Source organism: Enoplosus armatus, chromosome 21, assembly GCF_043641665.1.
Source record: "Enoplosus armatus isolate fEnoArm2 chromosome 21, fEnoArm2.hap1, whole genome shotgun sequence".
NCBI lineage: Eukaryota > Metazoa > Chordata > Actinopteri > Centrarchiformes > Enoplosidae > Enoplosus > Enoplosus armatus.
The window spans coordinates 2,995,745-3,014,867 of NC_092200.1; the positions used below are offsets into that span (position 1 = coordinate 2,995,745).

Consider the following 19,123-nt stretch of genomic DNA (forward strand, 5'->3'; position numbering starts at 1 on the left):
CTGTTTGGGAGGAATAATAATAATTTGGACTGCCAAAACATCCTAGTTGTTCCTTTGTTCAGTCTGAACACATGTTAAAACAGTGGAAGCAGCTTCAAATCTATGGAAACAAAATAGGGTCAAAATGATTGAATGTGTAAAAACGTTTTGATCAAATGATAAACTCCTGATGAATAGATACTAATAATAGATAATAGACAACTAGAAAGGGTCAGTGGCTGCCTGCTTGTTTTTAGCTAATCATGCTAATGACATTCATTCATTTTGCTTTGAGTAAAATGCTAATTACCTTCACTCTTAGTAACAGAAATATTTGGACATATATCAAGTTATGAAGTGGATCATTTGTTAAAAACGTATTTGGTACTGATAGAATAAGTGTTTTACTCAAGTTCAAGTAACTTTTCTGTTTTGTTTTCTTGCCAAGATTGATGCCACTCTTATGTCTGTGCATTAAACATGAAGCTGGAGTCAGGAGAAGTTTGCTTACAGGCAAACAGGATATATATCCCCTGTTTGTAGTCTTTATGCTAAGCTAAGCTAAGTGGTGTTGCTCTTCTCAGCTAACTCTCAGCAAGAAAAAGCTGATTTCTCAACACAATAGAACCTTTTCTGTAATTTCAAAAGGATTTATAGGGAATATTTTGTATGCATATGTAATAGGTATTCTGCATTATTCTATAAAACGTCCAGCAGAAAGATACACCGCCTGGAAAACACATTAAGCATTTTAGGGTTTCTGTGCGAGTGCGTGAGGGAGAAAAAGTGTTTCTGTGTGTACAAAAACATCATTACACAGACGCTCTGTGTGCAGGATCCAGTGGCACAGCCGCCATGCGACCTTGTCCTTATTTGTTTCAATGACTCAATATCAAAGCAGATGACTAATCACTTCAGAAAAGCGGTCCTTCTCTTCACTTTTGCAACCTTGAATAAACTAATTAGCCTTGGAAGCAACTTAATCAGCACAATTCAGCATGTATCAAAAATGGGCATTATTTAAAAGTTTCAAATTTTCAAATCCTACTTGATGATTAGGGCCAACTGGAGCGCTGCTGTCACCTCTTTTACGGCTGCTGCAGTCAGTCGATTAAACGACAGGAAAACTTCAAAAGGGACGATTACGTATGTGTATAACCTATACATGCGCTCTACACCAATCAAGTGGCTCCTGTGTCTCATTTTCTCGGTATTCACGCTGACCTTTTTGAGGCTGCTTTCATAAAAAGTGCCTTACAGCACTGAAATTACACTTCTATTACCCGCAGAGGCCAGGAAGAGCTGATATACCTCTTGTATAAGTCATTTCCATTTAAATTATTCTTTTGAAGATATGTGCATCCCTCAGCAACTGCAAAACACAACATAAAACTGCAGACGTTCTGAATTCAACACCTCTTATACTAAATTTCATTTTCTCCCTGGCCCTTTCAACCATGATGAATCCGAATAAGGGATAGAAAGGTGTATTTTCGCGCTCGATAGGTGCGACATGTTTGTCAGCTCAAGCTCTCCAGAGGTGTGTTTCAATGTCATATCCTATTGCAAGGTCAACACTCTCTGGTTATTATCTGGATTCTCTTTTTATTCGCTACTCCCTTGAATCTGGATGTCAGAATCAGAATCAGAATCAGAAACTGTTTATTGCCAAGTAACATACATTACAAGGAATTTGCCGTGGTCTGAAGGTGCTATTGTTTTGACAACAAATAAGTAGAATATAAAAGGTAAAATAAGAATAAAAATAAAAATAAGATAAGTGTGACACGTTCTTCAGGAATTGTGGTAAATAAAAGTTACTTTTAATAAAGTTTTCAGCTCCTGAAAGTGTGTCAGTAATGTGTGATAATCAAACATATAGTCATATAGTATTCAAATGGATCTTTAAAAACACACGTGAGGTGCGGGGGATGTCTGGTGTTGAAACTCTCTTGAAAAAGACATTTTCATTTCTGAGGGTGCGGCCGGCACCAAGAAAGAGAATATTAATGCTGCTTGAGGCGACCTGAGGTGAATCGTAATGGAGTTCTTCTGACCATCAGACATGTCAGAGGAAAACCAAGAAGCCTTTTTTTCTCATCTCTGCCATGTATGTGAATGTCAAGTATGGAATTTCATTTCATCTGTAAATATCTCTGTTGTGAATTGAATTGCACTGGCAACTAAAAGACAAACGACATGTGTTTATTGCTCGGGATTGGTTTTACAGACAGCATACAGATTTGTCAGCTCAATTCACGCGGGACGGCTGACGGCTTTGAGGGAGAATCCACCCTAAAATATGTTTTTTCATGGCGGTTTTTAGTGTATAAGTATGGCCATGTAGAAACAAGTCCACATGTATGCCTTCTTCCCTTTCTTTTTTCCCCCCAAGAAAGTAGCTCAGCTAATGTTATTGCTAGCTGACATCAGCCTTAACAATCAGCCTTGGAATGAATGAAATCCCTCATGTTACTAATGTTTCATGTGTAACGTTACCCAAAGTTATTAAAAATATTTGGCTAATGCTGCTTAAACTAATAAATGTGACTCAACTACTACCAGAAAAGATTACGCTTCTGCACGCCAGCCTCGATCCACTCTTCTGCGGAGGCTTACAGTAATACACTACATGGCCACAAGTATGTGGACATCCAAACATTTCACTCCTTTGTAATTGTTTATCATGTCATTGCAAAACCACGGGCATTAATGTGCTGCTATCAGCCAGCTTTGTGTCATGTTGAAACAGGAAATGTTCTTACCTACACTGTTTCCATGGTATGTTGTACCATTGAGATTCCTCTTATTTGGGTGGAAGGGACGTAGCCCTAACCATGTGGGCAGGGGTGTCCACATACAGTGTAACTAACCCTCTGGCAGTCTAAATGTTTTACACAGACTCATGCCATACTAGGAGATCAGTGGTCAGTACAAAATGTAGGAGTTTCTGCAGTTTTCCTCGGAGCAACTTTAACCTTGCGCCTCCACATTGATTCATCCAGAGAGAATGTGCAGTGCATAAAATCACAGCAAGGGGTGCGTCAATGCTACCGCACACCGAGGTTAACAACTGGGCTGTGAGCCATGTATTCAGAGCATCAGAGCAACATCTCCTAAGAGAGGGTCAGATCACTACAGAGCGTAAGTCTAATAGGTCCCCCACTCATTATACAGGAGAAGTAGCATGGATTGAGGCCAAAATGTTCCCCAGGTTCTTAAAGAATGCAAAAACAGAGTTTAGCCTTAAGAAATAAAAGCACTAGGTTAGATCTGTGGTGTTGCCTCTGCCTCATTAGTTCTGGAAATTATGTGTGATATGTTTCCATGGTAATGTTGCGCCAGTTCATTGTCATGCAATAAAACAAGCCTCTGCTGCCCTCTAGTGGATACATGGCACAAGCACACAGCAACAGCTTATGGTGGTGTTTTATTTCAGTGAGCTGTGTTAAATAAGACACACACAACTTCCAGACTAAAATAAAAAATACGCACACATAACAAACACAATTCAATGCAACCAAGTCAAATCTAGAAAGTTAGGTTTCACATTTTTCTAGACTTGTTTTGAAGGAAGGCGGGGAAGAGGTGACAAGCCCTGCAGTGTTTTACATCTGGATACATGAAGGTAATAAAGCTTGTAAGATACAAGCCGTAACCTGTATTAACTGATATCAACTATTAATGGATCAGGTATTCAAACTTGACAGACTCTCTTTCTATGAAATACCAACCCAGTTCTTTACTACAAGCATTCCTCAGTTAACAGTAATTTTCAGTGTGTTCAAATGTACCAATTTGGATGACAAATCTCTCCTTTTCTTCGTTGTTTCTTTTCTGTTTTTTAATGAACTACAGTGTGTTGTTCTGTTACAGTAATGTAACATGAGAAAAAAGTCTGTTTATGCTCTACAGTGGTGCTTCCGCCCGGCGAGAACCCCTTCAAAACTACGCTGGTTTTCATTGGGCAATGGCCGCGTCGCTGAATGTGATTGGTCCATCCTTGTTCCTCACTCTAATCACTCCGACCAGAAACACGGCCCCTCGGAAAGCGTGTTAACCATCAGATAACTCATTGTATCGCACAGATTGTCATTAGTAGCCCTGTTTAAGACAGTTGACACTGGTGTAATTGTAGTTTTTTGAACCAGTAGTGAAGACGGAATGATACGCCTCTGTTTCTAGTGCTCCTTATTTCTTGTAGGTAATTTCTTCTCTTGTCATCATGTGCTAGCAGGCTTGCTAACATGTCACCGCTGTGGTATCCAGTGGAGCTTTAACCTAGCTGCTGCTGTTAGCTCAAAGATAATTCTACTAATGACCACAGTTACTACTTTCTCTTCTAACGATAAACATTTAGCCAGTTACATTCAGTTGCTTTCTTGCGTGTTTATGCGTGTTTTGGATTACATCTGTAGTAGCTAACGCTAGCTAGCTAATGATGCTCACATCAGTGCAAGCAATTCGTTTAACGGTGTTCAGATGTTGCTTATGGTATTCAGCTATAACGTAGCTTCTCGTAAACGACGAACTAACAATTAGTAATGTCAATGAGTTATTTTATTATACTTCTTTTTTTTTTTCAAGATGTCTTGTTGAGGTCAAGAAGTTTGTGTTGCGGTTCATTCCGTTAGTACGGTTCAAAGTACCGGCGCTGTAGTTTAGACCGCCTCCCCATCAATTAGTTTTTCCCTTTTCATCAACCTGAACACAACCCTAAACCCAACCAGTCATCTCTACCACTCCAACTGAACTGTACTCCACTCTAACCTCTAACTAAAACCCGGTGTTGACCTAAATGTAGCCCTAACTCCATCTGTAGAAGGCATTGCTATGGAAACAGACTTCTTTGCAGATCAGTGTTTTGTTTTTTATTTATTTATTTAATCTAACTTGTCCTGTGATTTCCGTCACTGTTGCTGGCAAACTTTCATTTAGGTGCATTTACGTGTGTGTTTCATTCATGTAGGATACAGGTGGATATCAGCTGTAACTTGATTATTTTTGTCACGTCCACAGTCATGTCTTTCCATCAGGATCGCGGGGGTCCCAGGGGAGGTATGCCTCCAGGCCAGCACGGCTCCCCTCAAAACTACCGACCCACCAACCTGAGGCCTCCACCTCCCCAGCCTCCTGTTCCCCCATACCACTACGATCCTCAGACTCCTCCCAGTTCAAGCTACCATGGAAACAGTGGATACATGCCTCCACACTCTGACTTCATGCAGTACCCTCCACCAGCACCGTCCCAGACTCCCAGTTCTCTTAACCAGTGCCCTGTGCGCCCACCTTTCCCCAAGCCCCCTGTCAGGCAGGGTTTCCCAGAACCCCCGCCTAACTTTCCACCTCCTCCCCTTCCCAGCTCCACAGGTGGTCCCACACCAGGGTCCCATGTGTCTGCTCAGAATGCCTACCACCCTTACATGATGCCTCCTGTGCCCCCACCACCGTTACCACACCCACCCATGCCTCCCCCTATAGCTTCTCAGTCTATGAGCTACCACTCTCCATACTCCATGAACTACCCCCATCCTCCCCACCCTCCTTTCCCTCCTCCCACCTTCAGTCCTGGCTACACTCAGAGCCCCAGCTCATTCAAGCCAGACCACAGCTTCAGGCATGGGGGGCAATACAAGTACGAGAAGCCAATGGACAACAGGAGGTCGCCAGAAAGAGGGTATCGCCACGATGACCACAGGCAGAAGGGCTATGGCTACGGTAGCCATGGAGATAAGCATAAAATAGAATTTCCTGGAGAGAGGAAGGACCGCGGGAGGAGTCCAGACAGGCGTGGCAGGCCAGAGGGTGGATGTTACAGGTCTGAGTACGACAGAGGCCGGACTCCCCCCAGCCACAGGAGTAGGGATCGTAGCAGGTACATACATTTCAGTATTTCTCTCAAATGAAAATCTGAAATTATTTTTCTTCCTACTGAATGTGTGCGTTTGTTCTCAGGGAGAGGTATCGTCACAGAGAAAGTCGGAGATCTCAGTCGCCCGACAGGCACAGAAAGAGGCCTCGAAGGTACACATGCAGTCCGTTATTTGTCCTGTTTCTTTGCTTACTTCATGTATATATTTATTTACATTAGGGTTTTTTAAGTTCAGTAAGTTTAGAATTAATTATAATTGTACACAGTAACACTTCCATAAAGTTGGGGGACTTAATATAAAAAAGGACCTATCGTCGGTCAAGTTTCAAAACCCGGGAAAAAAGTCCACATCTTTAAAACGTCATGCCCCTTTTGTGTGTTTTGTTTTTATTTCATGCCTTCAGTAGATAGGAAATAGTAGAGAGATGACAAGAAATGAAGGGATCCCCATCTGGATGTGAACCAAGGATGTTTGCTGTTTGCGGTCGTAGCCGGCCACCAGGATGTAATCGAGAACGCCTGCTTTTTGTTAAAAATGTGTAGTCCAAGCCGAAATACTAGCCGGTGATGTCATTGGAATACTTTTCTCACACAAAGCTTCTTCAGAGCCACCACAAAACTGACTAGTAATTTGACTTCAATGTGTAAAATCAGTGGGGCTCCCTTTTTAATAACTTCGTTGCTTTCAACCATATCTCACAGTCTTTATTTAGCGATTGGAGCTGGCTCAGGTGTCGTCAAGCAACCTTAACTTGGTCCTTTGGTCACGTGACATAACCATCATGACTGATTGCAATCATTGAGTTTTTATTTTAAATCTGTGCTTTACAGTCGGTCCTCAAGCAGAGACAGGAAACGTGGTCGCTGGGAAGAGGAGAGGGACAGAAGGTCGGAGAGCTCCTCCGGCCTGAGCAGAGAGCGCAGCTACTCCTCCGTCAGGAGCAGAGACTCTGAAGAGGCCTTCGCTGACCGAGAGCGAGAGAGGGACCGGGAACGGGACAGAGACCGGGAGAAGGAGAAGGAGAAGGAGAAGGAGAAAGAGAAGGGGGATGATGAGAAAGAGGAAGAAGAGCTGCTGAAACCTGCCTGGATCCGCTGCACACATGCTGAGAACTTCTACTCCAATGACCCCATGGACCAAGTGGTACTGCTGGCACATTAGATTTAATTATATCTGTCCAATGATCAGTTAATAATTGTTGTAATATCTAATTGTTAATATAGACCTGGTACACCTTTGAGTCCATAGCCATAAAAATGTCCTTGCCCGCAGTTTGTTTTATGGAGATTAAACAGGAGAATGACTTGTTTAACACAGACTTGTTTGATGTTGTTTTATTCAGCTGGCGTGCAAAGGGAACTTTCCTAATCTTCTCTCTGCCATTTTGTCAATTTTGTCTGGCGGTGTTGTTAAAGAGTTGGCTTAGCTGCTCTCCAACGCTGGATGTTTTTCAGCCTTTTCAGTTAATGGCGAGCACTCAAAAGACACCTTAGTATCACTTTGGAAATCACCACCTGCCCTCTCAAATGCTTTTCTGATGTCTTTGGATCTTTTGGATAGTGCCAACTCCTTTTTCTTCTCTAAAACTCTGACCTTTACCGGAAGTCTCTTAATGCTTGCTTCATGCTGTCATCAGCTACTTTTTTTTTGCCATAAATTTCACGTTCTGCCTAGGACCTGACCTGTCTTTCAAATGTAAATGTCGGATGGAGCCCAACTTTATTTCTTTGCTCCTCCATGAACAGCTTTAGTACCGTGGTGTCTCTGTATTTCCTGCTGTGACAGTGAAGACAAAACCTGTGGGAGTTACTTTAGCGTGCAGATGGGTCACATAACCTCTGCTCCTTTTTAGTGAAGTTTATAACTTTAGAGCTTAATCCTGTTAATCATGTGCTTCTATCTATTCTTTACATTTGTTTAGGGAGACTCTACTGTGGTGGGGACCAGTAAGCTGCGGGACCTGTACGAGCGCTTTGAGGATGAACTGGGGAGGAGACAGGAGAGAGCTAAGTCTGTTCGACCGAAATGGGACCCGCCCAAGACCAAACTGGATGAGGATCCAGGTGGGTAGTCCTGCTAAACTAGTTGGGTATAATCATGGAGGAATGATTTTGATATGTGAAAAACACTGTCACAAAATATTGTTGAAATATTAAGGCACATCAATGCGACTAATAGCTGCGAGTACAATATCTGGGTTATTATTTTAGCACTGTGCAACATTACATGTTTGACAGCTGTAGCAGTCAGTGATTCCTAATGTCACCCTTTACCTGCTCTTTCTTGTGCTCGTGTTACTTCTGTAAGCATGCGAGTTGTTTTGGATGAGCGCAACAACTAAATAATGTGTAAACAGTTAATACATCTGTTGACAATCTTTTGCAATTGATGTGCAAAGAACGTGCTGTCTTCTCAGCAGTGCATTAGGCTGAGACAGAGATTAAGTTCGGTGTTTATGATGTTATCTGCAGGGCTGTCAGCCTGATTGTCTCTTTCAGCACTGCAATAATATAAATCTCGCTCAGGGAGATCTAATTTGCTAAACACGTTGCCCCGGGCACTGACTTCACAATCAAGTACTCGAGTTGAAACGCTGATAAGGATTGAAGACTTTGCTCAGCTAAGAACCGCAAACTATTCTGCTGACTCTTAATTATAATCCTCACTTTGGTTTGAGAGAAATAAAGAAAAACATGAGTGCCGGATGTCAACACTGGCGACCGTGCTGCTCTTTTAATCTCATAGATGCATTTAAGTCTGCAGTTGGCTTGAAAAGTAGAAATTGTGATGGCTTTGAATATTTAAACAATGAATCCAACATAGTGATTGGCAAATAATGCTAAGCCAATTTTTTCCCCCTAAAGAAACATTAATTAAATACAAATTAGATAACAGAGCTGAAACTTTTGTGTATCACCAGCATTGTGTGGATAATGATTCCTCTAAAAGAGTTGGCAGAGCCAGACTGCACAGAATTTGATAGCATTTTGACAGATCGCTTCACTGAGACTTAATGTTGTATAACACTTTGTGAGGGCACAGCTGAGAAGGGGAGCTTAACCACTCGACCAGCTCCGGCTCACCGAATCGTGCTTCAGTTATCAGCCCTGTGACGTTCTTATGATTAAAGACCTTTTTTGCACTTTTGGTTTCAGACGACAGCAGTAGTGAGTCAGACTGTGAGTCTGATGGAGAAGGAAGCACCTGCTCCAGCAGCTCTGACTCAGAGGTTTTCGACGTCATTGCTGAGATCAAGAGAAAGAAAGCTCACCCCGACCGCCTGCACGAGGAGCTGTGGTACAACGACCCGGGGCAGGTTGGTCACTCAGATTCAATCTCCATTTGTTTTCTGTCTTCAACCTTCAAATTATTAAAAGATAGAGAACAGATCCATCCAAAACCACTCCTGAAGCGTAGGAATGACAGGGCCACTCATGATATAGTGCAGTGGCAGGCAGATAGCAGCCAGTGGGCCAACTGCTGAATTTTTTTACTACATTTACCAGATTTTTCACTAAATTAACAGATAACAGTAGATGCAAGTAGGTTAAAATGTGAATACAAAGCTGTAAATCTCAATAAACATGACCTTGTACCATCTTATATGGCCCCTACGTGACGAAAAGCAGGAAAGTGCCTAAAAAAAAGACTGTCAATAAGATGTTCTTGCCTTCTCGTTGCGCAGACACTATTCCAGTGAAGACATAAAGGTCAGGGATGTGAAATGTTCTGCAGCCTCTGTGTTATACATAGCAAGTGAAGCAGTTGTGTCTGATTTACGTATTTTCTTTCTGTCCAGATGAATGATGGTCCCTTGTGTAAGTGCAGTGCCAAGGCCAGACGTACAGGGATCCGCCACAGCATCTACCCGGGGGAGGAGGTATGACACGCCGTGAATAAATCACCCTTTCATAACCTTGAAGCTGTGCCATAGAGGGCCAAGGACCTTATTCTAGTCAGCCTAAATGTATTCTCTATACAGTGGCCATTTTCCATTGTATTAGAGGGACAATAAGATTTTATCGTCCCAAGGAACCAAATGATGATATTACATCTGTAAGAATTTGATCTATTCCGCTGAGTCATCGACTATTTGGCAGAGATTTCTGGTTTTCATGACTCACTTTCTGGCCTTCAAAAAAACTCCCTCATAGATGCATCTTCAACTGACCAGTGTAACACATTATCCTTGTATTGATCATAGGTGTGATATTACTCCGTCATTAGATGTTTATTAAACGGTTTACATTTTAGGAGAAAGGGAGGCCTGTTGAGGAGGTGGTAATATGTTGTTGCAGCCACAAGGTCATTTTATATCTTTAAACGTCTCTTTGGGTGGGAAATGAACATGACCCGCCCCCTTGTTAGTCGATTAGTTGACTAATTGCTTGTTACGGGCTTGTTTGACCTGGAAATTGTTAGTCAATTAGTTGTTTTTAATGGGTTTATACTGTATATGGGAAGTGTGACTGTATTGATTAAAAAGGATGTCAGTTATGTTTTGAATCATCAGGCATTACTGGAAATTGTTGGTTAGATTATTGATAACAATAATTTTGACAAATGTGATTTTTAGATTTTACAAAATCCTTGTGTGGGACTTAATCTGTGTAGGGGTAAATACTTTCTTTTCTCATTTACATCTGTTTGACTAAAAAAAATGGGCTAAGTAAGTTATGGGATGTAAGAAATTCTGGGGTATGTTTCCATACATGAGCATGTGTAATGGGCCGTCCGGGGTAACCAGTACAGTGTACGAACACAGCACAAATACAGTTTTAGAGAGGATAAGCTACATATCAGTCACTGAGTTTGTGTCTTTTTCAGCCTGTGAAACAGTGTCGCACAATGAACAACAATGCAGGAAAGCTGTTTCACTACAGGATCACCGTGTCTCCCCCCACCAACTTCCTGGTAAGTTGCATTTCCTGAAATGCCAAACTGATTAACATTGTACAGCAGAATGTGTATTATCAGTGCCTTTAATTCCTCCAGAGTATTTTTCTGCGTTCTTTAGCTGGTATCGTATTGCAGTACTTGAGTATAGTATTGTGAGTTTGTTGAAGTTTAATACATTTTCATGGTGTGGTGCAGTAATCACTGTGTAGATATTCACAGCACTGCACCGAAGCTGCTGTGTTGAGTGGCCCTGCTGTTTTCTGTTTCAGACTGACAGGCCGACGGTGATCGAGTACGACGACCACGAGTACCTGTTTGAAGGCTTCTCTCTGTTCTCCCACACACCTCTGACTAACGTAAGCCTGCTTTGAATTGTTAACGTATAGGCGATAAGCCATGAATATTACGCCACAAAATAGTTTGACAGTGTACGTCACTGTACAGCCATTTTCCCCTGCTATGCTATTTGATGTCATCTTTATTATTTATTTCCTTTTGTATTGTCTTTTTGGGGTCAGGTGTCACGCTGAGTTTTCTTGACTATTTTATTTGAAAAGACTCAATTTAAACCTCACAAAGGTAAAACAAAAATGTTTACAGGGAGTCACGTCATACTCAAATACACATCTCATTTTGGACAAACCTAAACTTCCAGCTCTGATTTGTTCTGGTGGAATGCCCCTTTCAGTATTAGGGCATGCTGATATTTCAAGGGAAATCATATCGTAAGGATGTGTTTTATAAAATTGTACTGTTTGTGTAAATTATTCCAAGTAAATCATAATTTAAAACTAACAGTTAAAAACTTAGACAGCTCTTGCACACCATTTATCCTTTATAACGGCTGCATGGGGCTGAAAGCTAGTTGTAAATCAGTTTGTAGTCTTTATTTAGTTGGGACATGTCGGTTGGTAGATTGATTTGATTTCACTTTATTGTCAGATTTCTCTGTGATTTGTCTGAAGTAAGACGACAGGCTGCAGGACGTCTGATTCCGTGTTAATTTTTAGATATTAGAGAAGAGTTTTTAATGCATTTGATATATTAGTTTATACTAGTTTCAACTATACAGCCCACTCCTGGTATTCCACCCACATCTACTGTGAGTTCGGTTCTGTCTTCTTTGTGATGTGTGAGCCTGCCTGCATGAACCTCTGCTGTATAAAGCAGCCAGGTCCATGATGCTGTTATTACCTCGCTCCATACACTACTTGTCCGCTGCTCCGCTGGCTCTGCACTGGCCACACATGGTCCCATCCTCCTTCTACATGTCTGTTCGGGCAACACATATAATTTAGGTCAGCGTTTGAGAGAAAAATCCCCTCCTCCTTTTAACTCCACTCTCCTCGAAAATAACTTCAAAATCGGCTTTTGGCTTCAGGCCGGCTTCTTTGTTGCCCGGACAAAGTGCTGCTCTCACTGCGCTGACCTTGTCGCAGAGTCCTCTCCCTCACTTTTGAAGGCCCATCACTGACTGTCAAACATTAGAGAGGTCGTGACTTAAAAGGACCCTCTCTTTCTGCAGCCATTTGAGCTGTGTGCCTGACTTTTATCCCAAGGAGGAAGTTTAAAGGGAGTGAGGAATCGATAGGGGACCGCCAAACCCCATTTCTTGAAAATTTGTTCAAAGTGTGAATCTTTCTGCGTCTAGATTTACATGTGTGTTTGTGTCCGTCAGTGTCTGCGCGTGTGTGTTATCCCAGCATGTTTGAATAATAAACTACTTGGTCAATATCTGGCTAGCTTGAAAAGAGCCCAGAGGATTAGGAATGATTTGAACTGGATAATTTAAGCAGCCCTTGTTAAAAGCTGGGGTAAACGCTTCGTGGCAGTGTGGGGATTAGGAACCTCGGAGCGTGGTGATATTAGCCCCCTGCTAGTTAGCTGGCGGGATGGGCAAGGATGAACGTGGCTCCCAGGTTAATCTCATAAAATGGACCCCCGCGCTCTGACAACAAAGACCGTGTAACTAGGGAGATTAAACACAGAAGAGCAGGCTTATCTATTTAGTGAGATTTGAGTTACTTAATTTTCAAGTGTGTGTGTGTGTGTGGGGAGTGATTTGTGGGAGTGTTTGCACATGTCAAAGTGTTTTTAATTGCCCGAAGGTTGTGCGTGTTTATACACATTACAGTGAGTTACAGTGTGATTTACCGAGTGTACATACTTTTTCTTTACATGCATATGGTTGTGTCGGCCATTTTGGGTGAGCTCCACGGCAGAGATGAGCTTTTAATGAGTTTCCTTGAAAAGCTGTAACCTCTGCCTAACGCCATGGTAATGAGTGGGCCCGTCCTTTCTTCTTCTCGTCCTCTGTTCCTTTCATCATCACAGATTCCATTGTGCCGTGTGATCCGCTTCAACATAGATTACACCATTCACTTCATAGAGGAGATGACACCGGAGGTCGGTAAAACCCCGCTTTATCTCCCAGCTCTTTCTCTCCCCTTTCTCACCCCTTTTTGTTTTTATCTCAAACGGCCGAGTCTGAGCACAGCTGAGCCACAAGTAACCCTCACACCTCAGTGCCTGGGTGAGCGAAGGTGCTAATCCTTATAGAAGAGGGAAAAGAGATTCTTTTTAACCTGCAGAGGTTGATTACACCGATAAGGTGGCTTATGTGAGAAAGTTAGAGAACTGGATTTACTTATCAGTAATATCTACATTAAGGTACTCTTCATGGCAGTATTGCAGCTTGCTTGCACTGTATGCTCACGTAACACTGCTATCGACACTGTCTCTCTCCCTTGCCCAGAACTACTGTGTCCGAGGCCTGGAGCTGTTTGCCGCCTACCTGTTCCAGGACATTCTTGAGCTGTATGACTGGAACCTGAAAGGTACAATTCCCGAACCAAGATCGTTTCACAAATGATTGTCGCTTGCAAATTGCAGATACATTTGCGAGTCCTACCGGGCGCTCACATGCTCATGCATGGGTCGCAAGTATGACATTTGTTTTGATAGCAGAGCGTGTCGAAGTGAACGAGAGGAAATGATCTCAAATCGTAGCTTGCATGTTGCAGAAATGATGAAACGGGCTCCTGGTCGACTGTTGAATCCCTTTGTTTGTGATCATCCTGTTTTTATGGAACGGTATCAAGAGTCCTGGCATGTAGACATTCTTTTGATAGACATATATTTTCTAAGTAAGCGTCCTCAGAGGCAGGACTGACTAACATGTAATTCCACAATCATCACACATAATCACAGAATATTTAGTGTATTTAATCTTCACTTTTTACTTTTTCTGTCACAGGTAAGATTTGAGTTTAAGAAAGAACATTAAGATTCATACAATGAATTCTGTGATGAAAACTGTCAAGCAACATAATTGTGATTGTCATTTCAACCATATCTTTACACCTCTAATCTTAACCTTGTGTGAAAAGCTTGTGGGTTTCCACTGTGAAAGGCTGTTCTCTGCTCTTTCTTCCAGGTCCTGTGTTTGACAATGAGTCCTCCGGATGCCAGCAGTTCCATTTCATGCCCCGTTTTGTCCGATTCTTACCTGGTGAGACTCTTAACAGCCTACAAAGAACCCGTGCTGCCCTCTGTTGGTCAGTGTTGACCCAGTTCTCAAGTTAAAAAAGTGCCACAGAAAAGAATAAGGAGCTTCATGCCCCCAGTGGTGTCTACTCCAAACCTTTCTGCATACGCTGGTGTTGATTATTGTGGTATGTTCTCGGCGAAATGATAGGTTGACTTGCAGTTGCCCGAGCTGCTGTGTAGGTGCATGGTATTCATCTTTGATACACATGATGGTGCTGGTGCACTATGATATTGCCACAGTGTTTGTTATGACAGCCGTGCCACCTACCTTCTTTCCATCAAAAAACAATTTCTCTCCTAGCTCTCCCAATTTAGTCTGCTCCAAACACTTATCTGCCTCTTTTACAAAAGCACAAAAAAAATGTTTCTGATGTGATCTGTGAAGAGAAAGCGAGTGAGAGGAGACGGGGAGCTACAGTGAGAGCATGGTGATGGCGTGTTTGAAAGTTACAGTGAGAGAGTGTGGATATGCATTTGCGAGGGCAGTAGATTTTTGTGTGTCTGTCCATGTGAACACTAAATGGAGGTCAATCAATTTTGCATGAGTGTCTATTAAACCGACTCTATCTGACCTGGTCGATGGCTGTATTTCTCTGCGCACGCATTTGTGAGACTCATTCCCTTTTATTTTTTTTTATACAGATTGGAATGTTATTCTATATCCGTATCATTATGTGCCTTCACGTATCGTATGGCATCCGACCTCGCGCCGCCGCCTCTGTTCACCTGTGCATTTCCTGAACAATGCGATTGCGATGCATGGGGACATTTTCACAGTGTGTAATATTGGTTCAGAAGCTCTGAGTTGGCAGAGGTGAGACGGGGTGAGGTGCTTGTATAAAAACAAAGATTTTCTCCAACATCAGCCTTGATTTTGGGCCAAGGATTTTGAGCAGCTAAAGAATGCATTGTATGGAAGCTCGGTGAAGCATTTTTCCTTGTGGAAAATGTCACAGCTTGTTTAATTCCACAAGCTATTAGCTACAAAAGACTGAGATTTTTGCATTTTTTTCAATTAACTGTGAATCCCCGGTGAACTGCGTACCTTGTGGTGGTGTTTTTATGCTTCTGTCCGTGCATTTATTTTCTGGTGTGTATTTTTATTCATGAATTGTCTTAGATGGCGGGAAGGAGGTGCTGTCCATGCATCAGGTGCTGCTCTACCTGCTGCACAGCAGCAAGCCGCTGGTCCCAGAGGAGGAGATTGCAGACATGCTGCAGTGGGAGGAGCTGGAGTGGCAGAAATACGCGGAGGAGTGCAAGGGCATGATCGTCACCAACCCAGGCATGGTGAGGCCTCAGTTTCACTGTTACGACAGGAGGTGGCCTTGTCTGCTCTTTCAAGGGCAGTCGTCGCCCCCAACCCCGACACTGCAGGAATAAGGCTGTTCCTGTTAGCCTGTGACATGAGCAACCTCACCTATTATCCCCAAGGGCGTTTGCTGTCATCAACACTATTCGGGCCGAAGCTTTTATGTCACGATGAAGTTGGTTAACCTTCTTGTCTGGCCCATATTTTAAAGGATGTACAGTAATTGTGTCTGGGTAAAGGTGAATATGTCATTGCTAGCTAAAAGGTTGCATATGAACAGTGAATATGATTGTGTAACCTTTGGTGTGGGTGAGTTATTGAGTCAACTGCTCTTCCTAGCAGGACTAAATTGTTGCTGTCAGGGTTTTCAGATAAGTGGGTGTATAACAGTCTTCCATCCCTAGACTCAAGTTAAAGATTGGTCTGCCGGTCAAACAAAGTCTATTTAAAAGGTCATATATAGAGACTTAACCCTGCTTGGCGAAAATAGAACTGTCTGGGGCTGTGGTCAACAATGGTCTTCCTTGTCGCTCCAAGGATTTTTTTATAGTGAGTTTGGTTGTTGTTTATTTTATAAGAATTTCATAGTCATAGTCATTTTAATGTTTTATGTAGAATTACTGTTTCCCGTTATTGACAGTAAGGCTGCAACTGATTAAAGACTTTGTGGATTAATCTGTCTCAGAAATCAAAAGGATCAGAAAATATAAAGAAATATTTAAAAAAAGATAAGTTCCTCAAGCCCAAGGTGACATTTTAAGATGTCTTGTTTTGTCCAAACAATAGTCCAAAACCCAAAGATAATCAATTTACAATGATATTAAACAGAGAAGAGCAGCAAAATGTCACATTTGTAGATGTGGAAGTTGTAATATTTGCTTGATAAATGATTTAAACGTTTGGCCGATTATCAAAACAGATTTAATTTGCAAATAATTAAATTTAAATTAAAATCAAATAATTACTTTTGCAGTAATTGATAGTGATCAAAAGCCTCAAACACAATTGGTGCTCTATAATCAATGAGTAATCTTTCGGTGCTACTTCATTTTGTGGAAATCGTACCCACTGTGATATGTCAAGGTCACGCATACTACACCAAATGAAGCGGTCCGATGCCAATCAAACATGCCATGCTCAAGTGATTATGTCGCACAGTGGCATGGTTGACAAATGAGGGCGCAAATGTCATCAACCTTCAAACAGCTTTGGTGCATTAAAGCATAGGTAAAGAAGCGGCGGACACTGAAGGGCCTAGTATATATAAATTAGCATGTTTGTGTCGGGGTTGTAAACAGGGCAATCATCAAGCCTTCCATCAAGCCAATCAAACCTGATTATGTCGCTTTAAAGGCAAAATCAAAGTTGTCTGGCGACCTCTTGCTCTCAAATCAAAGTTTGTATGCAGGCCGTGACGAGCGTGCGCGGCTAATGTCAAGGTGAGCCCGAGCCTCCAGCCATCTGTCGTGCAGCTCATCACGCCTTATGCTACAGCCCCTTCCTCTGATCTCGCAAAACGCCTGACAGGCTAACTGTGATTTGGGAGTCGGCTGTGGACATGTTGCTTGTCAGTCTCCTCCCTGATAAGAGCGTCAGAAGTTAGCTCGCCGTCCCTGACATCACTTTATCATTGCGGTGCGAACGCTACAAGCCGAATCCGGGCCTCCTCTCATTACATTCCTGTGACAGACGACCCTCATGGCGTGGATTATTTGTTCTTTCTCATATTGGTAGCAGGTGATTGAAGGATGGCTGCCTTGTAGCTATATGATTGTGTTTATGCTGTAATACGACTCACTGTACTGACCTCTTTTTTCCCCCCAGAAACCGAGCTCGGTGCGTATCGACCAACTGGACAGGGAGCAGTTTAACCCAGACGTCATCACCTTCCCCATCATCGTTCATTTTGGGATCCGGCCTGCGCAGCTCAGCTACGCCGGAGACCCTCAGTAAGATCCCACACACACACACACACACACAAATGTTTCCCACCCATCCGAGTACAGATCTTTCCCCCCACCTGCTGTGTGTAGTCTCCCTGGTTCCCTCTACTCCTTACCCACCGGCGCTCTCCCAGGACACTGTGACGGCAGAATCGCTCGTGTCGCACGTCGAGGAAGACGAGAACGGCGTATGTCAAAGAGGAGGGGAGATATGGAAATATGGGGAATAGAAGGATGAGAAAACGAGTGGCGTGACATTTTCACATGCGTCGTCACGGGTCCCAGGTTTCCGCTGGGTGCCTCCGCCGTGGGAGCTGCTGCAGTTTATGTCTCGTGAATAGTAATGCCACACACACACACATGCACACGCACACATGCCACGGGGCTGCAGTTGGGAATACTGTACTGTGTTGCTGCATAATTAACAAAAGCAGTGTATTAGATCATCTGAGCTGCGGTCTCTGAGGTGTTCAGAGGGATGCGACTACACCACGTCAAGCACCAATCAAAAGTCAGTACACAACTTGGTTTCTGTGCTCTCCGTCTAAATTTAAACCTGTGGATTTCTTTTTCAACTCAAATATCTGGTCTCACTCACAGCAGTCAGGAGGAGGTTCAGGAGGCAAATGCCGGTGATGAAGACGCAAACAAGAGGATGATCATTAGGAAATCCATTTAGGCAGAACTAGTTTGCTTCTTCCCTCCGACTAATGTCCTCTCTCCCCTGCCGCTACATTTTAGCCGTCTGTCCGCTGAGCTCTTTCATCCCTGTGCACCCTGCTACCATGTCAAACTTCTCAAAGCGGCAGACAACGACAAATTTATGGATGGACTGGGACATCATTAGCTGATGCAGAAACGAGTAGTAAGAGACCAGTGGAAAGGATTTCCTACCACTGCTAATGATGCGTGTAGCGAGGCCAGGAGTCGGTGTTGATTGCGGCGGTGGCAATGCCACAGAGAGGGAGCCTTGGACACAGCAGCAGCATATATTAACTCAGGAGACTATAGAAGCTGTGTTGTCTTCTTCCCTTCACACTGCCCAGTGGACGCATTTGTGTTCAGGATCGGCACTCGAGCTTCCCCGGCTCAGTCACGACTGCTGAGGCAAGAATGATGACATGTCAGAGGTCAGGGAATGTAAAGAAAAGAGAGCAGGATGGAAGGATGGAACATGGCAGACAAGGCTGACGAGGGCGGGATGAAACATGAGAGAAACATGATGGAAGGACTGAGAGAGGGAAAAGGATGCAAAAACAAAAAGGAGGTGTAGACTAGCAGACAGAAGCCTCTTTCAGACATAGACATAATGTGCTGTCAGTTTAACATGTCGGTCTCTTTTCTGTAAAAGTCCTGATGACAGACTTCCGGCTGTAACACTCCCGACCTGGCTCAATATTGAAATTAATATTCTCACATATACGCCTGGGTGTCAGGGAGCAGGGTCTCCCTCTTCTCTGACTGATGGTGAGCGCATAGTTTAAATTCTCAGCTCTAATTCTCAGCTCTGAAGTAAAATGAAATAGTGTGATTTGAAATTAGAAACGGCTCTACAGCAACTTCATTCA

The 19,123-nt window shown here is 43.0% G+C and overlaps 1 protein-coding gene across 1 annotated transcript in view; it reads left to right on the top strand.

The window, feature by feature from the left end:
- Positions 1 to 5,000: 5,000 nt before the first annotated feature.
- The window catches only part of drosha (drosha ribonuclease III), a 74,338-nt gene continuing 60,215 nt past the window's right edge, over positions 5,001 to 19,123 (top strand). Inside the window, exons 1-13 of the mRNA XM_070928041.1 lie at positions 5,001 to 5,854; positions 5,935 to 6,003; positions 6,683 to 6,995; positions 7,774 to 7,915; positions 9,008 to 9,168; positions 9,652 to 9,732; positions 10,680 to 10,766; positions 11,021 to 11,107; positions 13,086 to 13,157; positions 13,507 to 13,588; positions 14,188 to 14,262; positions 15,421 to 15,590; positions 17,437 to 17,561. Coding sequence (XP_070784142.1) covers positions 5,001 to 5,854; positions 5,935 to 6,003; positions 6,683 to 6,995; positions 7,774 to 7,915; positions 9,008 to 9,168; positions 9,652 to 9,732; positions 10,680 to 10,766; positions 11,021 to 11,107; positions 13,086 to 13,157; positions 13,507 to 13,588; positions 14,188 to 14,262; positions 15,421 to 15,590; positions 17,437 to 17,561 — 2,318 coding nt within the window. The remainder of the gene's footprint in view (positions 5,855 to 5,934; positions 6,004 to 6,682; positions 6,996 to 7,773; positions 7,916 to 9,007; positions 9,169 to 9,651; positions 9,733 to 10,679; positions 10,767 to 11,020; positions 11,108 to 13,085; positions 13,158 to 13,506; positions 13,589 to 14,187; positions 14,263 to 15,420; positions 15,591 to 17,436; positions 17,562 to 19,123) is intronic.